The 24,855-nt window shown below is 38.8% G+C and overlaps 1 protein-coding gene across 1 annotated transcript in view; it reads right to left on the minus strand.

Moving 5' to 3' along the window:
* KIF26B (kinesin family member 26B) overlaps nucleotides 1-24,855 on the minus strand; it is a 288,027-nt gene that overhangs the window by 89,510 nt on the left and 173,662 nt on the right. The window contains exon 5 of the mRNA XM_027740999.2: nucleotides 17,345-17,528. Within this exon, the coding sequence (XP_027596800.1) occupies nucleotides 17,345-17,528 (184 nt within the window). The remainder of the gene's footprint in view (nucleotides 1-17,344; nucleotides 17,529-24,855) is intronic.

The raw sequence follows: 24,855 nt of genomic DNA on the forward strand, positions 1-24,855 counted from the left end.
CTTTCCCAAAGGACATTGTTCTAACAAAATTATCTATTGCAAAGGCCAGCAGCATGCTCATCGTGTCTCAATCACGGCTGCATAAAGAGGACAGTCAACCATGCATGTCTATCACTTGGACGATTAGTCTTTCTGACTGCAGACACTGTTCTAAAAGGCTAGTCCTTAGAAGCACCTAATTTCTCAGTTGGAAATTATTTCTCTTTGTCTGTCAGAAGCATATAGCGATGAATGTCCTGTGAGAACAATATTCAGAGGCTTAAAGCAGAGTCAATGTAAATACATCGGAAGCATCCTTGTAACCTCTCTATGACCAAAAAAAAGAAAATCAAACCCTCAAAAAATTGAGCATTTGTGATATGGTGTAGCTGAAAACACCAACAAAAGAAAGAAGATGAGCACAGCACACTGGTTCTTGTGCACCTCCATTTACACTTTTGATACTGCCCTTGTCAGCCTTCTTCATTTAGTCTATCTTCACTCTGCACGTCATCATCTGCTGTATTAACTACAGATGAAAAAAACTCACACGGTCAAAGAAAAGGAAGAATTATTTCAAAGGAACTCTTCATAATCAGAATACACTGCTTTAATCTCTGAACTGCATTCTGTATCTGATTTATACAAAATTGCACTACATTCCTAGGTTTTTTAGTATCTTCTCATCTGCTTGTACTGGTAATTCAAAGGCAAGAAAACCTATGAATTACAAGTAACATCCTTACAGATCCACAAGTATAAGGGTCAGATGAGTATAACTGACAAAATACAGAAATTTACAAAACAACATAAAAATTATAGCTTCATTTGCTATACCGATTTATCTACCACATCGTATACTTTTCTGCGAAGGCCAAGTTCTCAGTCAGGCAAGGTCCAAGAACTTCGAGTTCATTCTTACTTTTCTTCCTTCATTCTTTTGTGACATTTTTAACATCTGCTCAAAAGAAATTTTTCAAAGAGACCAGATCTGAACCATGATGACAAAGGCATGTCTAGATGGAGGTAGGAGTAACACAGGGATTTTTTTTTCAGTCTGAATTGACAGGAAGATTCACTTTTTTCCTTATCTGTCTTATCTCTAAGATCAGTAAAACACAGACAAATTGTCTTCTTAATGGGGGGGAAAAAGCACAAGCAAAAGCATTTTTATACTATGAGGCTGCAACAGCCTTTACTTTCAAGCTCAACTAAATAGTATAAAATGCAAACTAAATCTCATTTAATACAAATCTTTTCTTGCCAGTCTACAATCCTCCTCATCTTTCCACCAGCTCCTGCGTACTCTTGGATGTGATGTGGTCTGTGGCAGCTATTTGGTTTGTACAAATTAAAAGGCATAGCTACATGACAGAGGTGTTTTTGTTTGGCTCTGCATGCACAGGCTGGGATGTGAACTGAAGGCATGATTGCTGGGACAGCCTGCCCGACATACATAAATCATGATTTATTTTTGGTTTGTTTTTTTTTTTTTACATGAAGTGACTTAAAAACTAGGAAATTACCATGTTGACAATTCTTTTCTCTAAACAGACCAGGTACTGCATAAGCTGTATCCAGATCAGTTTACCTATTCACATACCTTAGCTGTATTTGACTAGGGCCATTTCAAGGGGCAAGAGAATTGTTTGGGGGGTGTGCCTGTTTAATCTTGGGCTCTCAGTTAAGGCTGCTAGCTCATACTGGTTTTCCTGATCTATTTGTCTATTCACTGAGAGACCACCAACAGCCTTCCCTCCACTGCTCTGAATCATTAGCTGTCTGGATTTTAAAAATATCAGGTCCTAAAACTCTCCTTTTAAGAAAGTATCTCTCCATTTGGCTTCTATTTTGGGATGTAATAAAAAAACACTAAAATTAAACAGGCTCTCATTGTCTCTTTGAAAATTCGATTTCTCCAGCATAACATCCCTCTGAGAATGGAAAGAACAGAATTCCTGCACATCTCCACACAGTAAAGGGCAGTTGTCAGAGGGACTTCTGCACACTGTGCAGTGACTGCTGTCCTAAATAATCCTTATACTCCAATCATTGCATGTGTTGCTCTCATGTGTGGTGTTACTGGGTGGGCACAAGGGCAGCAGATCTGCAAACATCTCCCAAGGCTTGCGTGGCCAGCCAAAAGCAAGGTGCAATTTATATTTCCATTCTTCAGATCTCAACAGCAGAAATGCAGTGTTCAGGAAACAACTCTAATTCAGTATTTGTACTCTGTTTGTGAGAGTCATAGCTGAATTTGGTTCATATTGTTCCAGAAAGCAGTCAGTCTTACAGAGCCTTACATCCTTTTGCCTTTCATTCGGAAATCTGTTTTGATATCTAGTTTCAAAGAAATTCACTTCAGATAATATTTACATGACAAATACTCAATTCAGCTTCTGAAACAGATCTTAGTCATTTGTTGTATTTCCACAATTTGCTAAAACATAGTTCTATGTAGTATGAAAGGTCAAGTCTCGAGAAAGTATCAAAGTCAATTACCAGCCTTTAACTGTTCACAGTTTGAGTTTCTTATCAGCTGGACTTTGAACAACCATTACAAATTTGGGCTTGAATAATTTACTTCAAAACAAGTAAGCACGTTGCAATGTAAGGCTGTGTGCATTTGCCTCTGCCAGTTAGGAGGAAGACGCTAATACTTTTGCAAGGAGATGATCAAGGGGTTTGGATGGGCAGCAGTGCCGTAGGATTAAGGTGTCATGAGCAAGGGAGGGAGAGGCCATGTTACGACAGCTTTGCTTTATCCATCTTATCAGGTCATTTGATCTTGGACTAAGTAATGGACATGTTTACTTCAGAAATGTAGGAATAGATACAATTCCGGAAGAATTTTCGCTATGAAGGCTTTCTGCCTAAATGGTATTTCTTTATCAAAGGCAGTTTCAATGCTTTCTTTCCCTGCAGAGCAAGAGAAGTTCTCAGCCTTGCTCTCTGGTATGTGAGAAGAGAGAGATAGCCCTAGCAGACATACACCAAGGCCTTGGGAAGGTGGGGGAGAAACAGAGGATAAAAAGGGCCTTGAGGGGGCGAAAACTTGCCTTTTGCTCCCTGAGGTCCAGTGCGCAAACCGCACTGTTAGGTTTTTGTGTTCTGGCCTTCTAAATAAACTTTTTTTGAATTCTTTTCACTGCCTTGGCATTTCTGGGGATACCTGCGTTACTGTAACTTTATACTGGGGATACCATGCAGCAGTGTAATTTTAAAAGATTTCCAAGGAGGCAAGAGATTTTAGTGAATAGCCTTCTATCTTACAGTAGTAAAAGAATCTCAAAAATAAAGGGAAAACAAAGAATTAGACTAGTGGGGGCGCAAGTTAAACTGAAGTGGAAGGGTCACTGAGAGAGGTAAAGTGTAACTTGCTGAGAAAGGAAAGCTGACTGTTGTCCAGAGCCTGATACCTTAGACTCCCTTGCTAGCTAGAACATATCCTCTCTATGTTTTCGTAGGCTCTAGGACTACCCTATAGGAGAAAAAGATTGATATAAATCATTGTGTAACACACAATAAACCCCAGAAAACCACTAAAACCACACTGAGATGAAAAAGGCTTCCTATGAAAACTCTTAGAGCCTCAAAGGTGTTTTCAGATTTTACAAAGCTTCTTCGAAAGAGCAAGGGGAGGTAGGCAGGGTGCGGGGGGGATGGAAATAAGTGCAGGACATGCACCCATCTTGAATATTTTCTGTCTAGACGGTAACTGGGAAATCTGCAAGAAAATGTTAATAGCCTGCCTCTGTGGTACTCTTTGCAGATCCACTTAGTCCCCTGACCAAGTCTCCAGAGTCCAGCCCTGAGACACCTTAAAACAAGGATTGTCTCATAAACCATTGTTTTGAGAATATTGCCTGAGAATTTAGTGAATGGAGACCAGACATATGAAAAAAAGCATTTCCAATTTTTATATTTTCATTTTCTGTAACCCCTTTGTCTCCCTTTACATGTAATAAAAAAAGCAAACCATTTACTGATGCATATGTAAGTCACATAGGAGGAAAAAAGAAAAGCCTTCCTGAATGAGAAGAAATGTAGACATTTAAGATGCAGTGCTCTGGATCCAGACTGGAACGATCAGACAGGTAGAATGATCACAGGTCCAGTAGAGAGGCCTGCACTCGAGGGTGCAGAAATGGTGAGAAGATCATCCCAGCTAACGGAGGTGCAACAGCAAAACTGAGACAAACAAGAGACATCAGTGGGAGTTAGGGACAAGAAGATGCACGTCAGAGACATGGATAGGTAGATGAGCACTTACCATTCTAATGGCACGCAGAGGAAGTCCAGGATCAGTGTGCAAATAATACACCCTTTTGTCTTTGACACCCTCCACCTCTTTCCACCCCAGCCTGAGTTTTGACTCATGCCATCCCTTCCAAAGGGCTTTCTTTTTCTCCTGTTACTGAAGAAATCAATATTTAAGTTTTTAATCTGACAAGTCATGTAGGATATTCCTGTGGCAACCAATTGCGAGGAACTATTCTGTACAGTAGATTAAGTTGTTCAGTAATAGCAGTATTACATGGAGAAGCTTTTGGGACTACTAAAACCATGTTAAAAGCAAGACGACATGATTTACCATCTTTGACACCAAGCTCTAATATTGCTAGTCTCACAAATTATGTTGCTTTCCAGAAAAACAGTGGAGTAATAGTTGTGCTGCAGTTCTTTGCTAAGCTTCTGCTCCATCAGTGTATTGGATGTTCAGTCAAATGGTCTTCCCTTGATAGCTTTATCTCTCAGTGGGCCAGTGTTGCTTGGACGGAGCTGTGTGAAATGACTGTGCATTGCTTCAGTATCTGTTTCATTGAGAACAGAATTTGAGTGTCCTGAAAATTGCTTAGCAAATACAACTTGAAATCAAAGTGACAGTAGTTTAATGCCCTATGTAAGGCATGTTTTGGTACCCAGCAGGGGACCAAAGACTAGTTCTGAAGTTTTATTTTAATTCTGTGGAAAGGAACACTGCAGAGGCCCCCAAATCAGGTAAAACCCTGCCAGGTCAGTGACTGACAGACACAGGCAATGAAAGAAAGGACTTGGGGGGAACACAGTCATCCAGTGTCAGAGAACCACATACTCACATTTCTCTTTGCCCAAGCCAGCTATTACACCTTAAGAGGTTCAGGGACTCCGGAGATTTCGTGCAACTGCAATCAGAAGGAGCTTACAAACCTCTAGGGAATTGTCTGCATCAATTTGTCCTGAAGCCTGAATATTTGACACTTGTAATGTCTTGTCTGCCTTTGTATTGTGGGATGCAAGCGGAAGGAGAAAATTATAAGAGATTTATGTACAGGAAGGCTAATAATCAGAATACTCTTTTTATTCGGCATTATTAGTCCCTACTGAATTAGATGGATTAGCAAAAGATACTTAATTTCTTTGGAGATAAAAAAGAACAGTCTGAATTCTTGAGGAAATATTCTGCCTACTAGTGTCTATGTGAAAGCCCTAGAAATAATGCTGGCAGAGATAAGATGAAGAATAAGAAAATAATAAAGGCAAATTTCCCTCTATGTGCTGCTCTGCAATTAACTGTTTGAAGCAATTCCCAATATCCTTAATCTCAAGAACTCTGCTTATCTGCCCATCCAGTTATTTTTAATTTGTACTTCTATTATTACTACTGCATTATTAATACACCCTGATAAGATAGGAAATAGCTTGGTGGTGTTCTGTTTCAGCAATGCCTTGCACGGCATAATAGTCTTTATGATGAATAACTCCCTCCCATCTGCAGAGATTCATGATTCCCACTGCTCACAGTGTATGAGGCCCTGGGGGAATCCTGTTTCCTCCTCTGTGTCGGTATTCCATTTCCCAAAAGCAGCCTGGGCCTCCTTGTGCTTATCACATCTGCACACACTGTTATGAGTCAGGGTGCATGCCTTCTCCTTGTGTGTGGTCAGGCAAGAAACGTCCCCAGTGCCTCTGTCAGAGCTCGTGCCAGCACATACCTTAGAACTGCTCCTCTCAGTTGACAAAAAAGCAGTGTTTAAGGTATTTTGTTGGGGGTGGGTAGCTTTTCTAGCTTAAGATACTTTATTGGGGGTGGTGTAGCTTTTCTAGCCACACTACTTCCAGAAACTGGGCTTGGGGGCTACAGACAAGCTAGTCAAGAAGAGATTCCTGTTGCAGATCAAGATTTGCATTTGGATAAAACTCCATCAGTACCAAATGGTGGAAAGAAGGGGGCAAGACATTAAAGCAAAGATAATTATGCTCACACCATACAGTTTGAAATACATGTCATATTTTCTGTGGAAGAGGGGGCAGGGAAGAAAGGATCGAGAGTTTTTAAGGTTTTGAACATCTATTTTTCTGTAGTGGGGTATGTGATGCTGTAAAGGTTATTGTACAGCTTTTCTCCTGGCATTTTAATACACACCACATCTTTTTCTACATGTCTCCCTTCAGTACAAACATTGTATATTGAACAGATCTGTGGAAAAATCCAGCATTAATTAACAGGGATGAAAGCAGTTGTGATCTACAGAAACGCAACAGAGCCTCAGATGTACCTAGAGAATTTAATGTAAAATGCTGCTATTTGTATAAGCATTTTCAACCACCACACAGGAGGAAAAAAGATAATACATTGCATAGTAGGATTGGGCTAAACAAGAAAAATTATATTACTCTGGATTAAAATCTATAAGTTTAATGGCAACGTCTTCAGGGAATATTGATTTCTCAAAAAAAAAAAAAAAAACGAACTGCTAGTTTACAAATAAAAGCAAGTCTACAGCCTGTTACCCTTACATTTTTTTCAGATAACTTGCTCAGAAACTCCATGTATAGCTTTTTCCTATATATTTCCCCTGTGCTAGGGGGGAAAGGGAGATGAATATATATATATATATATATGCACCTATATGTTTCTAGATGCAAATGTACACACGAAATAAAGTAAGAATTACACATACACATTTCCATCCACCCTTCACAGGTGCACCCACTCTGTTTCTCGCTTCTGAGTGTTACAAAAGACTTTAAGAGTCACAAGACTTAAAAATGTATTGAAATACCTCCTGATTTTTAATATCAAACAGGTCAATGATTTCATCAAACTTTGGTTTTACCTTTACTACCTAGAAAGATTCTTACATAAATTAAAATAGGAACATTGAAGTATTACTTTTCATATCTGACATTTCATATCTCACTATCTGATGAAAGATAATTTAAGAGCTAATCACGTTATCAACAATATAGAGGAAAAAGTCTACTTATATTTGGAAAAGGAAATGGCATTTGGGTATCAGGAATCCAGATCCAGTAAAGAAAGCCCAAGTCACACTGCCTACACTTTTGGGAAGGAGTCCTACTGGAAGCAATTCACAGGTCACAGAGGCTCTAATCTAACAGGTGTGCACATTATGACCATCTTTATAGATCCATCCCAACAGAAGTACAGCTGAACATCTCTGGTCCTTGACTCAATAAAGATCAGTTCAACTTTCCTTTGGTTTGCCCAAGACCAAATGCGAAAAAGTCTGCTTGGTCCTTTTCCATGAAGGTCTGGCTGCTTTATGCAACCTGCTCATTTGCATGCAGGTCTGCAACCAGACCCAGGTGCTGTATAGTGAACCTCTATGTTTCATAGACTGGAAAGCAGATGATGTAGACTTCCACCTGGAGGAGATGAATGCACCCAGAACTTTCTGCAAGCACCTTGTTACTGTATCTCACAGTAGCTGTTTTTCACCTTATTTGAGCCAGCCAAAACACAGATATCTCATTCTAAGGCAGCTGCCTCTGCAATCAACTGAGAAATAAAGGAACATCTGGTAGGCAAGTCAGCCCATTATAATATACGTAACACTTGTCTCCATTCCTCCATGAGAGGAATACATATGACCAGCCTAGATCAGAAGGACAGTGATCAGGTCACCTAAGCTGCCAATATGAATCGTGTCCTAAGGTGGTAATAATAGTGGCACTAAAGAGTGAAGAGAAGCACAAGGAGATAATGACTCCAAGCATGGAGATACATGCTTCTCATAAAAGCACAAGAAATATATAAATGTAAATAGATATTTCCAAAAATGGGTGTGAATCCTAAAGGAAAAGGCAAAAAAGGGGGAGACCGAATAAGAGGAGATATATTCTAATGGTTTTCTCAGTATTAAAATACAGTCCATGTTCCCTCTTCCTCAGCGGAGCTAGTTATCTATCTGAGTCGATGTTGCACCAGAGAAATGAGGTAAAGCCCAGACCTTCAGGATAAAAAAAAGCATGATAACCTTGAGGTTGAACCAAGAGGCTCAGACAAATCATTAGCCCATGATGTTACAGCAGTGCTATAGTGGAGCCTCCCGCAGTGTCACCATCCCGCCTGCACCACTGCTCTTCGACACGTGCTGAGAGAAGTGAAACACAAAAGAAAAAGGCTGGGAGGAGAAAAGCTTTAGGAAGTTTTAAAGAAAAAAATTGTAATAATGTCTACAGCTGAGTGCTCCAAGTACAGTGCCTGGTACTTGCTTAAGATCTCAGAAATCTTACCATGCTCCCACGTTTAGCAAACTATCCAGCATTTAAATTCCTTCTTCAGCATTGTCTGAGAAATACTGAAGAAAAACTGAAAGATTTTCCTGATTTATATTAACCTCTTCTTCATGAATTTAAAAATTAATGGGGTGAGACGTATGGGGGAGAGGGCAGGGAAGAAAGGGTCATTTCAGTAAATACTCCTAAAAGATTTAAAAAGGAAATGGAAGTGATTAAAACTAGAACTATCAAAATATCAACCAGCAGTACAACCTAAATTGGAAAACAAAGTAAATAAAAATATAATAGCTCAGAAAAACTTGGAGGAGATCAGTGTTAAAACCAATGTTTTTATATTCTAGAAAAATCTAGTTATTTTCATACAATGTTTAAGAGACTCTAAAATATGTGGCCACTGCACCATCATACTATTTCAACAACATGAGAACATGTTTAAAGCGTACTTACTAGGTGAGCAAGAGTAAAGATTTCTGCAGCTTCATTAGCCTATCAACATGAAAATAATCAAATTAATTGACCCGTATGGGCCCATAGCTAACTAGATGCCTACAAATTATGGTCATTCATTCCACTAAATGACTTGAATCAATAAAAGTCAACTAGCATAAAACTTACAGATTGCTAGGCATAAAATCATATGACAATGCAGAGGGTACTAGATAAGTAAAGTCACTTAGGAACGTACAAACCCTAGTACCACCAGCCTGAAGTGATTTGAGCAAGCTAATTTTCTTTTGATCATTAATGTTTACAGAAAAAATCATCAAAATAGTCTAGGGTAAACAGTACAAAACTAGACTTTGCAGGTCTTTTCCTGGGTGAAATGTACTATAAAAGAAACAGAGAAAATATTGATTCTTCTAACACAGAAATAAAAAGTGCTACACACGTGAGTCAAGGTACAGCCTTTTTCATATTTTTTCTGTCCAGTTCAATTACACCTGGAAATCTCTAGCCACCTCTTGTGCTCACAAGCTCATTAGTACAATGCTGAATACACATGGGAAGATGCCACTAAAGGGAAAAACATCATTTTTGGTATTCTTTGAGGCAAAAAAGGAATTTAATGAACACTAGTCTCTTGTCTATATTTGCTATTACCAGGAGCTGGTACTCAGATTAGGATGCAAGTTTTTGTCTATGACATATGGAAAGAGATGTTTTTTTCCAAAGCCAAGAGTTTCAATTAAGGATTATATGTTACTCGCTAGAAAATCTCACTTTCTGTGCTGCTGTTTTCACACCGCCCTCCCCCCTCTGGTGAAGAGGACGATGTCTACTAGTTTGAAAGATGTTTTTATTTTGGAAAATCAGCAGAGGCAAAGGAATTAACAGAAGAGAAAGATACCTCAGTATCATGTTTGCTCACACGGTGCCTACATCAGTGGAGCACTCCTAATGCCATACAGACAAACTGTTCGGTTTTGTGGAGTCAGATGTACGGAAAGAAGCAGTATTCTTTAAATTTCCCATTTCAGATGTGAGCCTATTCGTTGGTGTCAACCTTCATTTACTTGCCTGCATCTGCAATGCTCCAGGAAACCACTACACTAGCATCCACATGCTGTGAATTCCCCTCTCTGGGGTCAGCTTCTTGCCAACTCACTTTAGGAATCCCATTATCAGGAAAGACAGCTTGTCAGGACAAAAACTGTGGAGCCACTTTCTAAGCTTTTAAAGCTTGCAGCTGGGTCAAAATGGACCCACATCCCTTAAATTGTTCATTAATAGGTAGGGGCAAGACCTAATCTCCCCCTCCTAAAGGGGCTGGCTAGATTATATGGAAGAAATGCAGCCCTGCTTCTGCACACGGGAATTCTCTCTTACGTGGTATAAAGTTTAGGCAATGGGACAGGTTTTCCTTTAGTAGTTTTGTTGATATGTGCTCCTGACTCCCACGAAGTAGCAGATTCTGGACTTCATAGAGAAGGAACAGCAGTTATGGCTATTCTCTAAATCATGGAAACAGGACTGCACTGAGATGTCTTTAAAATATGCCTGACTTCACAGTCAACAAAAATACAATCCAACAAGGTCCTGGCATGCCTGAGTTGCTACTTGCACGTCCAGAATAATCTTTACTTTAGCAAAAGGAAAACTAAGTGTTCATAGAAAATATGATTGACGAAGGTAAGAGGTTATTGTTTACAGCAATTCTTCCAGCTTCTATTAATTTCATATTCTACTTAAAGCAGTTTGAGGTATTAAAACTCCTCCCAGAAAATCTCATCAAGCTGGAATCCAGGCAAAGACCATGAAATCCTCCACAAGATCCAAACAGTACATCTCGTGAGAAAAATCTCAGTTCTGAGCAACTCTGTCTGGAGGGCAAAAGGCCATCTGGATTTCATTCCAAGTGGAACTAACTAATTTGTACAACAATCATGTTGACAACAAAGACGAACACATATATCTCCTTTAAATGCCTCGAGGGATCATCCTACTACCTTTCAGTAGCCATGGTAACTTTGGGGAAAAAAAGCAGCCAGAAACAGTTTTCTGTGATAAAGGGTTTTAAATCACATTTATCATCTAACTGTTAACTTTTCCCCCTATACACCTGAAGGATGAAGGAGAGAAAATCTCTGCTTTACAAAGGAAAGAGAACCTCTTCCGATTCTCTCTGAAAAACCATGAAGGTGGATGGCAGTGAAGTAAAATAACAACATATTTTTCAAGTTCCATTTGTATTTTTGCTGACCATAACACAGGTTTTCATAGATGCCTCCTAAACATATACCATAATGTAGCAAAAAAAAAATAAATCCTAACATCCATCAGTAAGCAGCTCAAAATGCAAACTCTGGTAGTAGAAAAGGAGGTTTCCTGTACCTTTGGGACTTCATCAAGATGTGCATCAATTTTCTTCCCTTCAAATCAACTTTGCAAATTACATAATTTAAAGAATGTCTCTGCTTCCTGCTGCACTGAAACAAAGAGTTGGCATAGCCGTTGAAAAACTCTTTTGACAAAGACTATTCACATCATGATTCATACAGGTCATAGTCAATATAATACTCATTATTAACGCACGTACTATGCTGTTATACAGCTTGGATTAAAGTATGTCAAGGCCAGCGCAACAACTGTTTCTCTACTTAGTGAAAAGTCAACAAAAACTATTTTAAGGCAGTGGACAGCTGAAATACTAGCAGTTTGTGAACCCAAAGTATTGGCATACAATTTTGTCCCAGCCAAAAGACAGTTATGAATCTATTCAGAAACTGAACTGCTTGGCCATTAGAGCTTTCTTCACTGTTACTTTTGGCAAGGGTACATATAAACAATGAACAGCACAAGGGGTAGAAAAAGCAACAGGGAGAAGAAAAATCTGAACATTTTTACTTTAAGACAAAGAAATGCCCTTAAACCAAGGAAGGAATGAGACATTGAAGTCCTAGCTAAAAGGGCCTGGTGAAGTTAGAAGGAAAATTCTCTTTGGCTGCTTTTCTCTGTCGGTAGTAAAGATTTTGTATTTCCTTGTAAAAGAACTGAATTGTCCTGTTCGTAATACACAATTTAGTGGTGGACTTGGCAATGTTAGGTTAATAGTTGGACTCAGTGATCTCAAAGGCCTTCTCCAACCTAAATGATTCTATTATCTATTCCCTTCATAACCTCTATCTGGAAAAAATTTGCATAAACATTGCATCTTGAATAGCCACTCGAATCAAAAGGATAGTAACATATTATATGATCAATCTACAAAGTACCATAAAAGGCCACCTTTTGAATTTTAACAATGATACTACCACTGCCTTTTAAGGCCAAAGGCATAAGACTGCTCTTTAGTCATCAGTGGTATTCTGCCTTTGTGGACCTCCTGCTTGCAAAGATATGGGAAGTATCACACTTCTCCCCACACAAATATGTTCTCCCTCACCAAACAATACAGTCACCAGCTAGCAATTACAGGTGGAACCTTCACTGGGCTTGGGGAAGTAGGTACCAGCTCCCACTGACATTCACAAAAAGGAATGACAAAACTGAGTGCTCTGGAAATCCTGTGCTGGTATGGTACTTTCAGGGCAGACAAAAATCTTTCTGATGCTTCCATATAGATTTTTATGCAAACCAATGTGAAGAAAAGCTAAGCTGCAGAATAACATAAACTGAATAGTAGATTTCGGGCTTATTTCAATCACATATTGTGCTGTAATGGGAGATTAGATTTTTCAGCCATGCACTGAACCTTCTTTACTACATGACACAGGTCCTTGGGAGAAAGGTGCATTGACTCAGGAGTTTCTATCACGCTGCCAATCTTCTACTAACCTCTTATTGCCACTCTTGGCATTTGGCCATGGCTTGGTTCCCATTTATGGCCCCTCCCAGCCAGACTCCATGCTCAGCCCTGCGCTTGATGCCAGGAGACCAGCTCACGCATCGCTCACTCACTCACTAGACTCTCAAAAACCCCTCTCTGTGCTGCTTCCTACCCTGTCTTACACACTTGGAAAGGGCTTCTCAGGAGCATCTGCAGCATAACCTATTACTCCCCCTTCAAAGCTTTTAATAATCTCCTCTTCTACAGCACATACAAAAGCTTGACAAGGGGTATCTAATATTAGACTCCTGATGGGTTGAGGACACCACTATCAAGATAACCGATAATACCTAATTGTTTCTTCTTGTCCTGTCGCTCTGCCCGTCTGGTCTTCCTCCCTACAGCAAAATCATAAGTGCTCTAGACAGAAACAGGATTTTTTTTAAATCTGAATTTACACATAATTTAGTGAAACAGAGCTAGGGTCTGCAAACAGGAGTCCTGTTGCTACAGAAAAATAAAAATTAAATAGAATCACAAATTACAGTCACTTTTATTAATAGGTTGAAAAGACTAGTCGAAGAAAGTTCAGTGATGACTTGCTTCTCCCTGGTATAAACCTTTTGCATAGGGATTATTTTAACGCCCAAGAATTGTTATTTTATTTTGAGATTAACAAGTACTAACTAATAAAATTCACAGTAAAAAAATTGTAAGTAAGGAAAAGTAAACTAATCTCCGCCCAAACATAGCAAATACCTCTCAGTGACAGAGGTTTATAAGACTACACAGAAAAATAATAAATGAAAGAAAGCATAGAAACCACATCCATTCATCCTAAACTCTGTGCCACCTGAAAACAACCTATTTATTAAGGCTGGCAGAAAATTTTTTATTTCAGCCTTTTTTCATGTGGAAATCAGCAAAACATCATCTTTCACAGAAAGAACATTTCCCGTTTTCATCAAAAGTATTGGTTTAGACAAAGAAGGGAGGAGGGAAGCAGACTGGGGAGCAAACCTTACTAGAATGGCCCTACCCGGCCATTTCATGCAGGCATGGAATAATTCGTTCTTTATGCACAGAAAGCCTTTTTTCTCTCTTTTTGGCTTATTGTCAGGAAGGACAAAACAGACTTAAGGAATGTCTTCAGGAAAACTATGGGACTCGGGGAAACATCATGTACAACCATCCATAAGAGTAGCACTCTCTGTAAACCCAGTAAAAGCAATCTGCCACTCAGAATATGACGACTCAAAGACAGCAGAGAGAGCAGAAGTGACAAGGAAGCTGTGGCAGTATATGGAGCAGGACTGTCACTCAGCCCAAAGGGCAATCTCTGCTCTCAAGAAGCAGGTGTGGGGATACCACACTACTACTCAAGATCATATTCCTCTGCCAGCAAATGCAAACCTAAAGCACATGCATACATTATGACCCATACAAGCACCGCTGTTAATACATTTGCAGCATGGTCACACCCTTTAACATCATCATCTGGAAATGAGTGCAACAAAGAATCTTGTCCTCTAATACTTTATTTCCCTTTGACACTGCTGTATGTTCTGCTAGGCTCAGTGGTGTATCTAACATCAAAGTAAAATGCTGATTGCGCAGTCCCACCATTTCATTATTAATATCATCTTCCTGTTTCTGTGGAGCTGAACTTTAGATTTCAAATAATACTTCTTGTAAAGTCCAGGTTGGTACAGTTTTGATTTGCAAGACATTTTGTAAGAAAAGGTGTGAAGCATGCAACCTGAATATATAATCTCTAATTCTCTTTGTCAGTTTAGACTCTTTAGTTGTACCCATATCTGTACTAACTGAGCTGCAAATCAACTTTTAAATATATTGCTGACAAGCAGATCTTCCTATTTTAACTAAAAAAAATTTTATGCCTACATATAACAGATGAACAATTCTATAATTTTAAATAAATCATTGTCATTAATTTGCAATGAGAAGTAGAATCTTTGAAATTTCTAGTACAAGTGAAAATAGCAGCTGTTATCTTGCAAGTTCATTTTAGAAAACTGTGAAATGAAATTTAACCTCAAACACTAAGCTTTGAAGTATCCGACTTCCTATCTTCACATCTCAGATACCCACCTCCCCTGGCACACAGACAGCTCTCAGGCTGACACCAAGCCAGTGATACGCAGAGTCTGCGCGAGGGCTCACAGCCCTGTAGCAGTGAGCCTGCCTTCCAGGCAGCCTATGCACAGCTGCCCCTGGAGTCTCAGAAATCCAGAATCCTTGGCAAAGGCTATCGTTTCAGTTCTGGTGAACCAGACTTTCCAGTAACAAACAGTCACATTAGAAATTGCCCAGCCCACTTAAATCCAAAGCGAAACAGAGTTTTATCAAATTGAGATTGCTGGTAAAATGCTATTTAAATACAAACCAAGAAAAAACTGTAAGTGATTGAAAATAACGTTTAGTTTCCCTGAACCCACTACCTACACGTGGGTCCATGTTCTGTAAATTTATACCCTTACAGAAGAGAGACAAAATGCTGAGAAAAGTAACAGTTTTTTAGCACACTCCTATCAAAACATATCCCAACCAAACTGAACAGAATATGTATAAATAACAATGAAAATTAAAATAAGCTGGAAATTCCATTACCTCATCTGAAGTTCTCCCAGTCTGACAGATAAATTATATTGTTATCCTGTAGTTATTTACTTATTGTGCCTCGCACCTATTTCTGACATATTAAAATGAAAACTGTGCTACAGAGGTAAACTGATGGGAAACTTCGATGAAAGTGTAAAAGTTTCAGGTTGCAATTATAGGGTGACTTCTATAAGAAACCAAAGAGATGAAAAATGAAACTGGCTTCCAAGAACTGCAGGTTAAACATATTTTTGCTAAGGGAAATGTGGAAAAAAATTAATTTTGTCTATTTTGACTATATGAAATAACCTTATTGGGGTTACTATTTTGAAGAAGTAGTATGTTAAAACCTCTTAGCTATGTATCATGTAGCCTGATAGCTTCAGGATGACAAATCTAAAGTGAAAAGAAATATCACCTTCATGATCTGGGCTGCAAAACTTCAGTTTTACTCACACAGCTGGAAAGCCTGGAGCCTGTTCTGGTACATGATCTTGATGAAGAAGCAAATCACGGGTCTGTTTGGGCATACCGCAAAACTATTTTCCAAGCCCTCTCCAGTGGAAACCAGGGATGAGAGGAACAAGAATGGTTCAGATCAAGCTTGGAATGTTTAGACAGAGCTATGTTTGTGTCTCTGTGGTCTTCCGGACTGATAGTCCAGAAAAGTTTGTTTTCAAGCACACACCCTTCATTATTCCTCAATGAACTTTTTATTCAGATGTAACCTGTCCTAGGCACAAAAAAGTGAGACTCCTGAAAGGATGGCTTCCATTTTAAATCTATTCTATAGCAACTTCTTACAACAATGAACAGGTTCAAGTTTACTCCTCCTCCCCCTGCTAGTCAGAGTATGCATCACTATTAAACTTTTATAAGATCACAACAGATTTCTGCGTTTCTTCCCACCTACCAGGCCAGAGGAAAGAAAGGGAGCCTCATGTGGAGGGAATCTCTTTTCAAACAGACATTACAGCAGCCATGAAAGCAATACCATTGTTCTTTGAAAGAAAACCCTGGAACTGCACAATATAAGAAAGGGGGTATCCAAAATCAGCAGTGAAAATTCTGGAGCCCATCCTCAGCAATCCTAGGTCATACATTACAATTTCTCCTCTAAACAAAAACTTTCACCAAATTCATTGTCACTGCTTAGTATTCAATGAATATGGAAAAGTCACGCACACAGATGCTTGCATAAGAAACTACCTTGATTAAAACAAACTGTTGTCCTCAGCAACTGCCTGAATGTATTCCCAGATGTAATATGCCACGCTCTTCAATTACGACAGGGAAAAAGGAAGGTCCACTCTGACAAACTGCAAAGCAACAGCAAACTAAATAGCTACCTCCTCCATCGCCTCAGCATAAGTGTGCACCTAAACAGCACTTTAAGAGGGAATGATTATGCAGAAAGGGAGAAAATAACATGACAGAAAGAAAAAGGAGCAATTTATCATTATCAGCATAGGTTTTGTTCAGGTATATATACTGGAAGAAAGCCAAGAAACATGAGCCAGAAGCAAATTACAGTGTGTCCAGCCAAGACACCACTCTGGAAAGCAAGGGGATCAGGAACACAAAACATGCAACAGCAAGCAACTGCGATGCAGTTTAAACACAGCCATGGAGACCAAACGCTCCTGAAACCCTGGCAGAATGGATATTACCTCCCCACTGTGGTCTCAGTGCAGGTACATTAATGTAGCTGAGTCTTGAAGTATATTACTGCTACACAATTAGCTCTGTCTGTGTTCAAGTCAACTTCATTAGAAATTCATTTGCACTAAGTGACTCAGGTTATTAGGCCTTTGTATACGTGTTCAGGAACCAACTGCAGTAAATCCAACTGAGAAAGGACACGGTCTTCCAATTCTCTTAATGTTTTGAACAAGGATAAAATCTCCCAAAGAAAACAAGTGTTTTAGTGATATTTGCAAGGCTTACCTTGCCCAAACCAGGGGTGTCTTTCACTTTGCTGACTGCCCTCAACAAACATGGTGGTGCAGGTGGTGGGGAAGTCTGAAGAATACTGCTGAAGCAGGTAGAGAAGAGAGGAGATTCAGGAACAGACGATGCAGAAGGCCTGTGCTTCTTCTTTTTGGAAGACAGGTTCAATTTCTGAGCAGCTCTGCAGGAAAAACAAGAGTAAGGTAAAGCATCCTCAAACTCATCAACAAGAATGAATAAAGGTATTTTTCAGGTTACTGTTTGTGTAGGCTCTCAATTTTGACCTCATCAATCCCAAAAGTTTTATAATTCTTGTTCCTCATTCGTTATTAATAGTTTAATGCCATTGAGTTCACAGATTTGCTCCAAATTTACCATCTGCATTAAATAGGATCATAATTGGGCCTCTATCAGTATCTTATCTGTTGAAACAATTCAGCTTGCAAGAAGGCTCAAAACCCTCCAATTAAATCAATGAGCAATCTGGCAATTTCTGTTTTAAAATTAAGTTTGGTCACCAAATGGTTCACACAGAATTGTGTCTCACTCGTAAGCCTCTGATTAGAAGATTAATACTTGTGCAGTGTTTGGATGCAAGCAGCCACTGTTAAGTTAATTAGTAATAAATGCTCACTGTATTTGCTAAGGTGTAAGAAGCCTTGCACTAGCTGTTTGAAATTTTTATCACCACTTAAAACATAAGTTAGTCTAAAAACTGAACAAATGGTAACCAATGAAAATATTGCTGTTTGCGATGAGATGGAGACAATCATACAAACTCCAGCTGCATTAACCACTAAGCAGGGAAAACAGTGAAGACTTTTTAATAGTAGGTTATTCTTAGATAAGAACGCTGAAGTTTGTATAGACTTTGATTAAAAAACTAAGCTTTTCTGGAACAGAAACATTCAGTACTTTCATTTTAAAAATGTTTTATTTTGATAGATAATTCAACGTTCACTCTTTGTTGCAGCTAGTTTGGCCCAACACTTGTGCATTCTGCACTGCCCATGGATAATGCTAAAATTAATCATGCTGTCCTGTGGCTTCCTTTTTGTAAAAGGACCACTTTAAACAGAGCAGGTCAATGGGAGCACCGTCTCAATGGAGAGATGGATACAACAATTTCAGGTTGTTTGCTTTAGCAGACAAATTGGGACTTAAGATAGGTATAAAAAGTAGTCTCTACTGACAGTAGCTCTCCTCACTTTGCTGAAGTGTGACAGTCAAGACCAATAATTCTAAATCCTCCTAAGTTTTAAGAAGCCTTAGTTCCCTTACACTGGTATCAGTATATATTATCCAACTCTGAACTTACAAAAGTAATTGCATAATTTTATCCCAAGGAGTTAGGGAAAAAGATTGAATTTTACATATATATATATATATATACAAACAAATATTTAAGTATGCAAGTAACTTGTGTTTGTATCATGTGTCTCAAGCACATGAACAAATTACTGCTGGGCATGAAATTACCGTATGTCAGCTGGTCGCATGCACATTGCGTGCACCACCAGTATAGGTTTTTTTACCCTATGGCAAGTTAAAAGCAGTTTCAGACAGATTAGTTTCTAATAAAAGGAAAACACTAGGAGATTTTAATTCACCTGACACAGAATTAGAACTCAGAAGTTTCTGTACCACCTCCTTGTCCTTCCCCTTCACTCTGCCCTAGACTGATGCTCATAATCTAGCCCTCTCTTTTAAGCTTCTGCATTTTTTTCAAAGAAAACATAATCAAAATATGTTGGTCAAAAAAATTTTTCCTGTTCCTAGCAACACTTCAATGGTTTGAGAGAATTCAATGATTTCAGCTTCCACACTGTCCATGACTAACACTTCCATGAAGTTGTCCATGTTAAGTCAAGTGTGTGCCTTAGTTTCACTATAAAATTATTTCAAGGAAAATCTTCTACTATGTGCAACAATTGAAAACATAAATGTCAGCCAAACATACTGAAAAATTTACCCTTGTGGTCAAGCTCATTAGTCCAGTTTTAAATATAGGCAGTGGCTCCACTTACTGTGGTCATCCATCTGGTCTCACTGACTCACTTTGGGTGAAAATACATTTCCTAAAAGCTGTTTTCTGAATTGACTGACAGAGCTATTATTCCTCTTGCTACAAAATGCTTCTCCAGACTTTGCTGTTCCTTTTACAAAGCTGACAATGTAATACAAACCACTTTTTGACCCAACCAAGCCCATAGCTGGCATTTTCTTAAAGAAAAAATGTTGTTGAAGGTACCTGGCCTTTTCAAGATCTTGGAACTATATTCTAGTTTGACAGTTACAACCTTTCAGACTGCATTCAGGTGGAACAACCTGAATTTTCATTATATTTTTGGCCTGCAATTGGTAAAATATATGAAAAACAATAAACTGTTTCCCAGAACTTCATGGGGTTTTCTGTTTTTCCCCAAGGAGAGAAAAATCAATGCATGGCAGGCTAGAAAATCATTACAAGTCCTATCAGACTTGACTGAATTTTGAAGGGGATCAAAAAGGCAATAAGCATCAAGTAATTCCCAGAGCACTTAGCTGGGAAGAGAAGGATATTTTAACCAGATGTAGGCTGCAACATGACACAAATACATAGAGTGTGGCTTCCTTATGAGCACATTTGCATGAGCAAAATAATTCAGCTTGGGTGGCTAGCATTGCTCTGAACATAGCTGGTCATGCCAGCTGATGCTGATTTGGCTCTGTGATCCAGTACAGGAGGTTAGAAATTCTCATATTTTACTTTTTCAGGGAGTCAGAGGCCTGGCTCTCCCATGCAGACTCTCTGCATCACTAGATATCTCAGGCAAAGCACCAGGCTGGACTTGGGAGACCTGATGCTGCTGCAGCTCACAGCCTGCCCAGCTCAGCCAGCAGCTGTTTAGGCTCTGCTCTTTGTACAGGAGCCAACTATTTTTTTTTTTTCATTTAGTATCTAGTATAATAGGACTCTGATTTCCACTCGAGACTCTGCACACTATTGCATAATGGTAATGGCGATGATGGCAGCATGGCTTTATGTACAGAGAATAAGCTGATCATACTCAAAGTCATATCAGCTCCCACTTGAGCCCAGTGATATCAGCCATGAACTATGCAGGGGTGTGCACTGGGCTCCAGTGCATCGTAAACCACTTCCCCACTGTGTATGCGGCATGGCTGTGGTAGAGATTGTGTCCCCAGAGACACACAGGGAACTTGATCCAAATTAAATTTTTGAAGTGCGCAATTTAAACTGTATTAGATCACTGTGTGGACACATTCATTCACAACAGAACTGTCTTTAATGTCATTTCACTGAATTACCTTCCAAAATAATGCAAGTTTAATCCAGTTTAGCTAATATACTTTGGATTAACACCTTCGGATATTTTGGACTATTTTTTCTGGATGTAAACAAGCATCTAGAGACTATTTGAAAGCTTACAAGACTTCTGGCAGATGAAATAATCACAAGATCAAGAGCTGAAATTGCAGGAGGGACATTAGAAAGCAGATTAAAGTTGAATCCAAATAAAACTAATAGATTGCTGGCAGCAACGGGGAACTGCTTTGAAAATCCACCTAATCCATAGCAAAGATCGAGATTATTCTTTGAAAGGACATTCTCTGCTTTTTGTTTTTTAAAATAGAAGTCTAATAAGGTATATCTTTGGGCAGTCAGAATACTTTTTGCCTCCCACCTATGCAGAAATGTTGATATATTTTTTCCCTTAAAAATTCACGACCAGGCTGGGATTTTCAAATACACTGATTGTAGAGCTAAGTCCCCTACACTGGAAACCAATTCATGATTGATAGGAACTTTATGAAAGCTGAAGGTCCTCCATGGGATTCACTGAAGAAATGAAGTAAACCAGCTTAGAGGTCATTCTGAGATGTAAGGGGACAAAGTATGCTCTTTGGAAACTTGTCTAGAGAGACAAATGAGCATAAATGGATTAAATTATTTTTAACACAGAACAAAGGCATTTCTAGGCTTGATGGAAATAACTCTGCTAAGTTATTCATACTACTTATAAGAAATATAAGAATGAAGTTGATGAAACTCTTAAGACAAAATAAAAACCGTTACAGAAAGCTCTGTAAATACCTTGCTTAGAGAACTCATTGGGTAATTTCTTATAGTATAATATGTATAAGGAAACTCTGTGGAAGGAATAGTTGGAAAATTCATGGTTTCTAAATTAATGCTAATAAAATTTAAGGGACACCTCTTTAGCTTCATAAAAAAAAATATTTTTTCAGCAACACATCATCCAAGGCAAAGTTAAAACTTCAGGACCCACTGTCAAAGTAGAGGTCACTAAGGCCACTAGGTTCATTAGATTCAGAGGGAGGTGGAACATTAAGTGAATACTTAAAATATTATTCACAGTTGTGTCAGCAAAGATCATCATTCATAAGTAACACTGCTCCTTCATCACTGACATCTGAAAAGATTTCCTTAGGTGTGTATCTCTGTATAATTATTCCTTACTGGATATTCATACTCCACTACAAGGCATTCAATACTTATTAACATTGGAAACAAAATTCCAGATCACAGGAGCAACTGAGCTAGCATATTAGTTTCTGTGTCAAAATAGAAACTGAAATATGCTCATTTTCATATCATATTTTCCACAGAGAAAATGGTTCTCAAGATATGGAGGTTGAACATCCATGGATTAGCTAAATGTAATGTAAATATTTACAATTTTAATTAAAACTAAAATCTATTTTTCTTTTTTATTTGGAGGTATACATTTTATTTTGTAACACAAATACTCTTGGCTGGGAACACAATTCAAAGAGTAAGGAATGAACTTTATCCGTGCAAGGAATGGCTTACCAGAGGATGTTCTGGTTTGACAAGCCTGAAGGAGGTTAATGATATTCCCTAACAACTAAAACACGACCTTTACTTATCCAAAACTGCCTTGCCTGCTGTATCTTAATGCTAGGTTGGAAAATAGATGCAGGTTTAGTTTGAAAATGAGTCTTCTGAGCAAACTCTTTAAGCATATTTGTGCAGCTATATCACCAGTTATAAAATACACCGATATTTATGGCCAGAAGTGTTGGATACCCAGCATGAAATGCTCATATCCTATGGTCTCAAGTTGGCCACCTAAAAGTGAAAGATACCATTACCCAGCCTCACCCTCAAATTGAAAACCCTACTTATGTTCTCGTTTGTTTGGGTTTTTTTAAACCTCAGACATAATTCTTCCTGCAGAAAAAGTAGAAACTCTTGGCTGTCAGCTACAAAGTAAAACGTAGTCTGCATAGTATTTTATTTAAGTGACAGAATGTCAAACAAAGGTATACTGGAAGATTGTCATTAGTTTTGATTATTTCCAACTCAAAGGTTTGCAAATGGTTTCACAGTGTATTTTCTGCTTTGGGTAATTATGTTTCTATAAAATGAGTCATGATATCATATCATATCATATATAGGTCCTCATGTAGGTGGAAGGTAAAAAACAATAGGATACAGCAAATTTACAACTATGCAGACTTGTTTTCTGGGAGAAAAGCTAGTCTTGATTTTTAGTTACACAGGGTCATTCAACAATGCCTTCTCTATGATCTTTCACTACTGAATTACGTCAGCTACATGCTGCCTATAAAAACTAGACACAGGGCACTTAATGGGATGTTCACATTTTCTGATTATAGGGATCTAATCTACCTTCTCTGAATCATCACAAAAAATTATTCCTTTTTCTCCCAGTCACCTGTATAGGTGACGCAGGCTTACTAACGTGACATTACAACCAAGTTGACCTGAGTACTACTACCAAAAGGGGAAACCCCACACCTGCCATGGCCCTGGCTGCACACTTCCTTTCTCTCCCTTTCTTCTTTTTTTTTATCTTTTCTTTTTTCTTCACTTATTTTGGCTTGGCCACTACCACTTTAACCTCCTGAATGGGCTTGTGCCAAGACTACTCTAAATCATACTTATTTGACATGGCTAATATACCTGAATTACTATGGCAAGCGCTTTCCCAGCCTTAAAATCTGAGGCATGTGGTACAAAATGTGGTTTCATACAAATCTCATATTTCTGTTTGGAGGGCAATGAACTGGCGAGGAGCCACGGCTTCCTTTGCGCCATGCCTTTCTTTGCATCTTCTAAAGCAAAGAGAAGAGAGATGCTTTACAGGTTGTTTAACCAACAAGCTAACAGCCACGCTCTGCTGAAAGGGGCCAGGTTGCCTCTCCACCATCTGCTGCAAACCAGGGCTACCATCTGGGAAGCATGCTCCATGGCAGAGCAAGAACAACCTCCAAGAGCTTCTCCTCATACCTCCACATGGAACAGTTTTTCTCATCCAGAGTGAAAGCAAAAAGACAGAGCAACAAATCCTGCAGCTGGCTTGCCATGTCACTTCTCAGTCCTCATTCCCTGCCTTGCAACAGGAAGTTACAAGCTATAAACAAGAATCAGGGCAACTTTACTCCACTTTAATTCTCTGTGTGGCCAAACCCAAGGGCTGTGGTGTTGCAGCCTAGCAAGATATGTGAAGAATGAAATAAGAACCCTCAGAGGAACAGTTCCGAGATTTGTACTTCCAGTAAGATTCTTAGTATTTGTGTTTAATTATTTTACAATGCCTTTAAAATCTGGAGATAATTTGAGCTTTCTGCTTATGCTGTAGAAGGTATAATAAACATCTCTCTAATGCCCAGTAAACACTTGCCCCTTATTGTTCTCTTTATTTTTATGCATGCATCCAATTTCATAGCAACAATAAAGCTGTCCCAGGCTGTAATCTTTCACGTCTTGGGTGGTAGTAAGGATATTTTGGCCACAGTGCCTTAGTGACTGCGATCTCCCCAGCAACTGTACTGTAACTGTCCAGAAACCCATTATTTTCAATTTATTTGATTCTAAACCAGTCAAAATAGGGTTTCAGACTTTATTCAGGACAGGTCTTACAAAAACTGAGGCTTGCTGCACACAGGCAAACATAGTAAAATTAAGAGCTCAGACACGCTCTTACATAAACTTGAAATTTGTGTAAATTCACTAGCAACAGAGCTGGTCCTAGACTGCACCAAAACAAAGGTAATGAATATGTTTGAAGACCAATAGATTAACCAAAAGCTCAAAATTCTATGTACGTACACATTGTAGGACAGAGGACTCATATTCTACACAGCTGTTACTTGAGTGAAACTCCCAGTTTTAGAGAAGGGTATTACAAGATATGAAACAAACCCCTTCTCGTGTCATTATTGTTTGATTCACAAGATTCTCTACATCAGGAATCACTGTATTCCAGTGAAGATCTTCTTATCTAACCTAAAAGTTCCTGGAAAATCCTGATTCAGTGACAGATGCCCTTCTGCCTTTGGCAACGGGACCATTAATTAGCACTCATGCATCAAGGTAATGTTGGCAAAAAAAGTAACCACTCAAATGAACCATCACATTTGGAATTTTTACAAGATCATACCCTTGTCCTTCAATACTACCCATCAAGAAAACTACTTCTTGACTTAATATC

Source organism: Pipra filicauda, unplaced genomic scaffold, assembly GCF_003945595.2.
Source record: "Pipra filicauda isolate LSUMZ 115617 unplaced genomic scaffold, ASM394559v2 scaffold351_size757598_pilon, whole genome shotgun sequence".
Taxonomy (NCBI): domain Eukaryota; kingdom Metazoa; phylum Chordata; class Aves; order Passeriformes; family Pipridae; genus Pipra; species Pipra filicauda.